The following is a 9,413-nucleotide window of genomic DNA, read 5'->3' on the forward strand; positions in this document are numbered from 1 at the left end:
TGTTTTCCCTTTTAGAATACTAATGGCTGGAGCTGGAGAATTTGTTGGAACTGGGGGTCGCACTGGACGTCGTGGCAGGCCTCGTCTGGTCCGGCAACCCTCGGTAGAAGAAGCTTCCCACACCGAAGATGAAGGAAGCGCAGCTGGAGGAGACCAGAACAACAACGAAGAGGTTCAACTTAGCCCTGCAGTTCAAGCAGCCATTGTTCAAGCTGTAGTTGCTGCTGTGAAGAACCTGAATCCCGAAAGATCTGCTGGAAGCCGTGAACGAACTGCTGAAGGGGCAGGTGGTGATGGTAGGAAGGATGGGGAAGGAGAAAGAGAGGCCTCGAGTGAGGATAAGTCTGTGAAGGTCGATGACAGGAAAAGAGGCCAAGATGGGTGCAACTATAAGTCCTTCAAAGGATGCGACCCGCCAAAGCTGACTGGGTTGGGAGACGCAATCGCTACTCTCCAATGGATAACCACTATGGACAAGATTATCCGCATTAGCGAATGCCGTCCCGACCAAGCTGTGGGTTATGCTACTCAGTCATTTGAGGAAGAAGCTATGTATTGGTGGGAAAGTGTGGAGCAGAGAAAGACTAGGGATGAGATCAAGGCGTTGAGATGGGACGATCTGAAAGAGTTGGTGATGAAGAAGTTTTGTGCAGATGCCGAGGTTGAAAGGACGGAGATGAAGTTCCTGAATTTAAAGGCCGGTACGATGACGCATCGTGAGTATACTACTGAATTCAACCGACTATCTAGGTTGGTGCCTGATATGGTTGACACTGAGGTCCAGAGAATCAAATGTTATGTGAGGGGATTGCCACAAAAAGTCCGCATGTTAGTCAGGGCAAATAAACCTGCTACTTTTGACTCTGCTGTTGAACTTGCAGAAGTGGTTTATGCTGACCTGGCTGAGGACGATGTGGTGGTGGAGGAAAAGAAGGAGAAGAAATGGGCTACCTGTGCTAAGCGGTCTGGCGAGATGGTGACAACAACTGATGAGAGGAAGGCTAAGGTTGGGAACAAGGATGCATGTAAGACGTGTGGGCGAGTGCACCGGGGAGAATGCAAGACTGGGACAGACAGGTGATATCGGTGTGGAAAGAGTGGGCATTATTCTCGAGAATGCCTGATCGTCCAAAGTGCTTCAAATGCGGAAAAGCTGACCACATGGCTAGGGATTGCAAGGAATCAGGGGCGGGAGGTGTGAAAGGGTAAAGACTTGGGGAAACTGCAGAGAGGAACACTTGATGAAGGAATAATTGCTCATGCAATGGTTTTATTAAGTTACTTTTGCTTAAGGACTTGTTTTGTGTTAAGGTTTAAAACTTATGTTTATCAGTGACATGTAATATGTTGAGTTTGGTTATGAATGATTATTATGCTATGACGAGAGGTTGTTTTAGACAATAGTGTTAAAAGTACTAATCAAAGCCTTGGAAGGATGAGATGAGTCTTGGTACATCGAGGGTCTCATGGACGAGCTACCTTAAATAGCTAAAACACATGACCACCATTCGATGACTACAAGTCAGGAGTAAGAAGGATAACTCAGAAAGCAAAGACGATTCAATAAAGTGTGTAAATATAAGAAGTTTTCCTTTTAAAGGGAATAAGTTAGGTTTCGGGGACGAAACCTCTTTAAGGAGGGAAGACTTGTAACATCCCGAAATTTCCAAAATGATATTAATTATATTACTTAATAATAGAGGGAAAGTTTACTCGGGTTATCGGGAAATAAATAAATAGAGTAGGAGTTGGTATGGGTCGGGCTAGTGTTGGGTAATGGATATGGGTTATGGACTTGGGTTATGAAAGAAGGAAGGAGAGTCCATGGGCTTAAGCCCATGATCCCTAAATATAAATACCATTAACCACCATTTAATCCTCATTTCCATACACACACACCCAAAACACACACAACCCGAACCAAGATCCGAAGGCGAAAACCCGAGCTTGTTGGTGCTGGAACGTCGTGACGGACCAAAACAACATCAAGGCTTAACCGGGTTCGTAGTTCGACTCGTTCAAGGTACGTTTATAGTTAGAAATCGTTCGTATAGGTTCGGTTTGATTTGAGAAATGATAGATCTGAGTTTGTATGGTAAAAACGAATCCAACAAAGCTAATCTTACTGAAAATGGTTAAGATTTGATGGGTTAATCGATTGATAAAAGAACCCGTAACCTATATGCCTAAATCGCACCCTTTAAACATCGATGTTAGGTCGATTTGATGGTTGGGGTTTGTAGGCGCTGGTCAGACGATCCCGTGGGTACCTAAATCGAGTTATTTGGTTAAGAAACGAAGGTGATTAAGGGATTTAAGAACGAACAGTAGCTGCAGACGACAACTTCGCCTGCAAGCAAAGTTCGCCTGATGAACTTCGCCTGCACGCTAAGTTCGCCTGATGACAACTTCGCCTAAAGCCAAGTTCGCCTGATGACAACTTCGCCTGCAAGCTAAGTTCGCCTGATGACAACTTCGCCTAAAGCCAAGTTCGCCTGATGACAACTTCGCCTAAAGCCAAGTTCGCCTGATGACAACTTCGCCTAAAGCCAAGTTCGCCTGATGACAACTTCGCCTAAAGCCAAGTTCGCCTGATGACAACTTCGCCTAAAGCCAAGTTCGCCTGATGACAACTTCGCCTAAAGCCAAGTTCGCCTGATGACAACTTCGCCTAAAGCTAAGTTCGTCTAAGGTTTAACTTCGCCTAAAGTCAAGTTCGATTAGAGAATAGATTAAAACGATAAGTAAAAGTAAGCTAATACTAGGCCACCAGATTAGATCAGGCGAGTATTGATACGTGTAACTTATACAGTCAGCCGAGCTCAGTTAAAGAATGGATTTACAACTATCAGAGGAAGAAGCAAAGTTCAGATGAGTTTCTAGCCCCATTCCTTGTTATGTTTTTGGGGCTGTGTGCATACTCGATGTGTTGTTAATACATTTATCCTAAGTGATAAGTGTATGCCATATGTGATATATGTGATGGATATGAATGATTGCTTGTCGGTACGCGAACGATCTTCGGATATTGCGCGTACTGTCAGGTTAAAAATAAAGGTACGAATATTATATATCGAGGATGTATGAATATTACAAATGAATACTTGTCGGGGCGTGAACGATCTTCGGATATTGCACGTAACGACAAGGGGTATGGTTGTTAAATGAAGGATGTAAAGAACGCCTAGAATGTTTTTATGCTATGATGTAATTATTGTATATGTGAAGTATGTGTATACAGGTACACGAATGGTATGTGAGTTCTACGTTCGACATAGTAAGTTAGGATGGCAAATTCCTCTAACTTCTGTTGGACATAGACTTGGCAGGTGATGGCGTAGTTAAGGGCTGCGAGCCTTATACGTGATGTAGATGATAGATGTAAACGTAGATAGGGACGGTGGGCCTTATACGTGTTATAGGAGATAGACGCCAACGTAGATAAGGACGGCGGACGTTATACGTAACGTAGATAAGGACTGCGGACCTTATACATAATATAGGTATATTAGGCGTCAGCGCAGGAAAGGACTGTGGACCTTATACGTGCTTTAGCATGGGGGAGGACTGCGGACCTCGTACGTGCTATGAATTAGGTTGCAACATAGGGAAGGATCGTGGACCTTGTACGTGTTGTGGATGTATGATGGTATAGGGAAGGATCGCGGACCTTGTACGTACCATGAATGGTGAACATAGGTAAGGACTGCGGACCTTTTACGTGTTCACGACCTTGAGTACAGGTATAGACGGCGGACTATGAACGTACTCTCGGTAGACTGAGGTTAGTGATTGTAGATATGTATGTATGTATGGTAGTAAGTATGTATGTAGAACAGAAGGGTAACTAGTTAAGTATGGATATGTATCTTTGGATATGTATGTATGTGTATGTATTGTATGGTGTATGATTAACTAGAACTCACTCAGCGTAGCTGACTTTTAGTATGCACGCAGGTGAGTAGGATGAGGCAGCCGCTTGAGGAGACACGTGGCACTGAATAAGAGGCTGGCATCGGAAGACTCAAGACGTTTAAGTTAAATGTTTCGATTATTTTGAAAGACAAAATGATGTTTTAAGACAAGACGTGTTTTGTTATGAAATGTTTTATGAAAGTTTTTATATTCCGCGAAAGTTTTAATGAACTCTGATTTGTACGAACTGCGTTTATGAGTAAATCCGACGCTAAAGTAGGGCTACCGGGTTCGGTGCTTTACAAAAACCTATACGAGTTAAATAGACTCTATACGAGCCGTATAAAACATATACGATTCGTATAAGCTACCCTGATGTGTGAATAACCAACATGGTGTGTATATATAACGTAAACCTACAAAAAATAATAATAGTAACTTCACTAATCTCCAACACTTCACACACATCCTAATTCCTAAAACCCTAAAACCCCTTCTTCTTCTTCTTCTTCTTCTTCTTCTTCTTCTTCTTCCATTACCTTAAAATCCTCAAACAACAAACAATCAAAATAATCCCACAACCATGAGTCTAGTCGCAGGTTCTTATGAACGCTTCATCTGGGGCTTCAAACTCAAAACCTTAAAACACTCATCCGAAACCCTAACCTTATCCCCCATCTTCTCCTTCCCATCCCACCTCTCTCCCATCAAATCCCTCGCCGTCTCCGGCTCCGTCGCTTCCTCCGGCGGCTCCGACGACACCATCAAAATATACGACCTCTCCACCTCCTCCGAAATCGGTTCCTTAAGCGACCCATCATCCACAGTCACTTCCCTCGTTTTATACACCCCGCCCGCCCTCGCCGCGTTCCCGCGGAACCTTTTCGCCTCGTTCGGCGATGGGAACGTGTCCCTTTACGACGCCGACCCGTTTGTTCATTTGAAAACTGTTAAGGTGCATAAGAAGGGGGTGAATGATATGTCGGTGCATCTGTCGGGGCGGGTGGCGTTGACCGTCGGGAGGGATTCGGGGTTGGGGATGGTCAATTTGGTGAGGGGGAAGAGGAGTTTTTTTTGTCGGTTGGGGAAGGAAGCCGAGATTGTCGAGTATGGGTGTGATGGGGATAAGTTTTTTATGGGGACCGAGGAGAAGGTCTCGGTTCATGATGCTGAGGATGCCAAGCTGATTAGTGAGTTGGATGCGAATAAGAGGGTTCTTTGTGTCGCGCCTGCCACGGTCAGTTTGGTTTAATGTTTGTTGATTTATATGCTTTATTGTTTGGCCCGAGTGAGTATATTACTTATAAGGATAATGCTAATACATAAATGCACGTTTTATCTGTTGATCATTAATTCATTATCAATAATTTGGAGATTGATGTTTTGTAACAATTTAAGGTGATTTAGGGGTGCTCGAGTCACTCGTGAGCTACTTGAACTAGGATCGATAATAGTCTCTAAACGAGCTGAGATGTTTTGAGCTCGAGACGAGCCGAAACACAAGTAAAGCTTGTTTAGTTATTAGCTCAAGTCTTATATATGAGGCTTTTTTTAGGCTCGTTGAGCCTTAACGGGCCTTGTGTATTTTTTTAGTTTTACACTTTTGGACTTCTATGTGTTAATTTTATAGTGCACAACAGGGCTCGAGCCTAGCATTGGCTCGTTTAAGGTACTTCACGAGCTCAAGCTGAGCTTAGGCTCGTTAAGGTTTCCCAAATATATAAAAATAACTTAAAATATGTATAAATTAATTAATAATTAATAAATGAGCTAAGCTTGAACATAAAAATACGACTCACGAGTTTGAACTTGAGCGTTAGAGAAAGAGCTTGAAACGAGCCGAACCAAATATATGGTTGAGCTTGGGCTCGGCTCGTTTATACCTCTAAAGAGAAGTTTGCCGAGGTTACTTCAAGCAGTTATATATGGTTTTTTTAAAATGTTTTCTCTTTCTATTGATGTAGGTATATTACAAATCTTCATATAGAGTGTTATTATAGCGTTTGCTTAAAGCAAGGTTCTTGTCACTCGAATTGGTGTATACGGTTTCCCTTAGATTATGGTTGAAGCATGATTCTATTGTGCAAATTGTAATCCGAGCTATAAGAAGTAGGATTTGTACATTTGGCCGGGGCTAGGTTGTTTCTATTTGTTATTTTTATAGTTGAAGTGATCAAAATTATGGAATTTCATAATTTTGATTTATTTAATTAATTGCAGAGTTAACAAAAAAACAATCAAGCCACAACTAAATGTTCAGTTCACACTTTTTAAAGCTTCGGTTACACTTTACACAACGGAATCACACTTCAGACACAATCATATACACTAATTTGATTGAAGTGAACCCTAGTCCAAACAAATGATAAAATACAATACTCTAATGACGGCTTGTGATATACATATATCATTAGTATTATAATGAAATGCAACGTTATCTGAAATAATTATGAAATTGTGGCAGAATGGACTCGTATACACTGGTGGAGAGGACAGGAATCTAACCGCATGGGATATAGTGAGCGGGAAGGTGGCGTATTGCATCGAAGATGCACATTCGGCTCGTTTAAAAGGCATCGTGGTTTTATCTAAGATTGATGGGGAGTCTGAGGACGAACCGTTTTTGGTGGCATCTGCTTCATCAGATGGAATCATACGTGTGTGGGATGTTCGAATGACAAATAAAGATAAATCTACACCGTTGGCTGAGGCTAATACCAAATCTAGACTCACTTGTCTTGCGGGTTCTTCAATTAAATGTGAGTTTTTTGTATATTATTTTTGTCTTAAGATATTTTCTAATCTGTTAGATGTGGGAAAATGGGCATGTTGGGTAGGGGTGTTAATGAGTTAAGGTGCTTGTAAGCTACTCGAGATCGGCTCGTTAAAAGCCTGAATGAAACCGAGCTTAAACGGGCCTGAGCCTAAATTGTTTATAGAATGAGCCTGAGCTTGCTCTTTACTTGTCGAGCTCGAGCTGGCTCGCGAGCCAAAATGAGCTTATTAAGTTTTTATTTGATATATGAAATATACCTTTGTATAATAATAAAATTATATATAAAATTATGATAAAAATAACAAGTAATGTACACTTTGTTATTTATTTAAAATATATGTAAAAATAAATATAAATATGGATATATTAATTATAAAATAATGAACAAGTTGAGCTCAAGCTTTTGAAATAGTGGTCAAAACGAGCCGAGCTCGAGCTTCATGTAAAAGAGTCGAACTTGAGCCAAATATTAATTATTAAATAATGAAAGCTGAGCTCAAGCTTTTGAAATAGTGGTCAAAACGAGCCGAGCTCGAGCTTCATGTAAAAGAGTCGAACTTGAGCCAAATATTAATTATTAAATAATGAAAGCTGAGCTCAAGCTTTTGAAATAGTGGTCAAAACGAGCCGAGCTCGAGCTTCATGTAAAAGAGTCGAACTTGAGCCAAATATTAATTATTAATAATGAAAGCTGGAGCTCAAGCTTTTGAAATAGTGGTCAAAACGAGCCAAGCTCGACCTTCATGTGAGTAGAAAGAGTCGAACTTGAGCCATATAGAGCTCGGGTTTGGCTCGTTTACACCTGTAAATTGAGTTTGGGTAAAAAACGAGCTGATTTTTGGTATGGGTTGTGTCAGCTTCACTGGTAAACGCTTTTTAAATTTTCTGTTTATGATCTTGTAAATTAGGGGTGTTCATCGGATCGGATAACGGATTATTCGGTTCGGGTTATTCGGATTTGAAAATATTTGGACCCTATCCGAAATCCGATCCGATCCGAATTAGGAATATTCCTATCCGATCCGAATCTATCCGAATTCAATTCGGATCGGATTCGGATAATATCCGAATAATCCGAAATAAACCTAAAAAAATTACCTATTTTTTTGTTCATAACATTTAATAGTTTAGAATCACAATAAACATACAAACAGGAAAATACGAATTACTCTTAACACAAATTTAAAGTTTAAACTTTAAATAATAGTCTAATAAATATACCAAACCGGAAAATGTCACTAAAAACATGTTTTTTATTCGGATTAAGCGGATATCCGAATAATCCGAACAATCCGACTTTTTTAAAATTCCATATCCGAATCCGAATTAGTTATTCGGATATTCGGATTGATCCGATCTGAATATCCGAATAAGAATTCGGATCGGTTTATTTGGGTTTCGGTTTCAGTTCGAATTTCGGTTTTTTTCGGATTTCGGATTTCTTGAAATAATAACCTGCGACTTATAAGTTAAGACTATTTTCTTTTTAGCTGATTTTTTATGTTTGACCATGTAAGTTTATCGAACTTAGGGACGTCACCTACTGATATATACAACTGGACATGACAATAACCGGGTTTAGGGTTGTAAACCAGCGAAGCTACGTGCCAGTTACTAGAGATCAGCTTGCTTAAACGAGCTCTACCTTGAGTTTGAGATTTTATTGAGGCCCATTATAATAAAAATAATTAAAATTATATTATATTTTGTATATAAATAATTAATATATATATGTATAATTGTATATGTATGTATGTGTGTGTGTGTATATGTATATATATATATATAATTATATAATTATATAAACCATAAAATAGTTTTTAAGTAGTAATTGAGCTGAGCTCTAGCTTAACAAAACAGAGCTCTAAACTAGCAGGAGCTCAGTTAAACGAGCTCAACTCGAGTCTAAATGAGCTCGGGCTCGTCCCGGTTCGGCTTGTTTACACCCCTTGTTGGGCTTAAACATGTCAACCGGCCTAGCCCGTTTAATGAACGGGCTGTAGATAAATTGGCCAACCTATTTAAATTATAATAGAAACTTAAAACTCTAAGCTTAACCTGTAACCTGTTTATCCTTTTTACAATTCGTTTACAACCCTATCTTGTTTGTTGATTTGATCTATTATAAAAACAGCTTGTCTAGTTTAAGAACACCTGGTTTAGGGTTGAATTTTCTTGATAAAGTTAATTAACCATGTCAGTGTTTGGATCCACCGATGACACCAACCCACTAATCTGATCGATATCTTACTTTCCAGCTATGAAGAAGCGTTTTGGTGGTTCAAGTGATTCGAATAAAGAGCAGAATGAAGCAACCGAACAGTAGTGGTATTCTTGTAATTTACGGGTTGTGTTTTCTGATGTACCCGTTTTAAATTTTGATTGATTTTCGTTATGTTAGATAGAGCAAACAATTGGTGGGTGATTTGTTGATTTTGTCTCTGAGCATACGCGTACGGTCTTGGTCTTTAGTGTATTATCTATCTGAATGCAGCCTTTGGTTGATCTTTATACATTTATACCTACAAGATTTTTAATATATTATTGACTTCATGGACTCATGGTTTCAGGCTTTGTTGACCAAAACAAGTCTGCATAAAGTCTATATGTTATATACTTATGATGTAAAAAAAGTATTAAAATAAATAATGAAAACTAAATGGGGTGTGGTCAAACTTTGGCTGGAAATGAATGATGTAACATCTTTAACATGTCCTAGTAC

The 9,413-nt window shown here is 39.8% G+C and overlaps 1 protein-coding gene across 1 annotated transcript; it reads left to right on the forward strand.

Moving 5' to 3' along the window:
- The first annotated feature begins 4,414 nt into the window (after window positions 1-4,414).
- LOC143593973 (uncharacterized) lies at window positions 4,415-9,169 on the forward strand. The gene is made up of 3 exons (XM_077073416.1): window positions 4,415-5,152; window positions 6,380-6,674; window positions 8,950-9,169. Exons 1-3 carry the CDS (start codon window positions 4,499-4,501, stop codon window positions 9,015-9,017), a joined length of 1,017 nt encoding a protein of 338 aa, XP_076929531.1. The 5' UTR covers window positions 4,415-4,498; the 3' UTR covers window positions 9,018-9,169.
- Window positions 9,170-9,413: the final 244 nt, after the last annotated feature.

This window comes from Bidens hawaiensis, unplaced genomic scaffold (genome assembly GCF_021521415.1).
Source record: "Bidens hawaiensis isolate Kalapana, Puna unplaced genomic scaffold, B.hawaiensis_p1.1 tig00042954_1, whole genome shotgun sequence".
In the NCBI taxonomy this organism is placed as follows: Eukaryota; Viridiplantae; Streptophyta; class Magnoliopsida; order Asterales; family Asteraceae; genus Bidens; species Bidens hawaiensis.

Coding starts and splice junctions, on each gene's coding strand:
- LOC143593973 (XM_077073416.1), top strand. CDS start 4,499: ATGAGTCTAGTCGCAGGTTCTTATGAACGCTTCATCTGGGGCTTCAAA. Junction 5,153..6,379: donor TTTGTGTCGCGCCTGCCACG/GTCAGTTTGGTT, acceptor AAATTGTGGCAG/AATGGACTCGTATACACTGG. Junction 6,675..8,949: donor TGCGGGTTCTTCAATTAAAT/GTGAGTTTTTTG, acceptor CTTACTTTCCAG/CTATGAAGAAGCGTTTTGGT.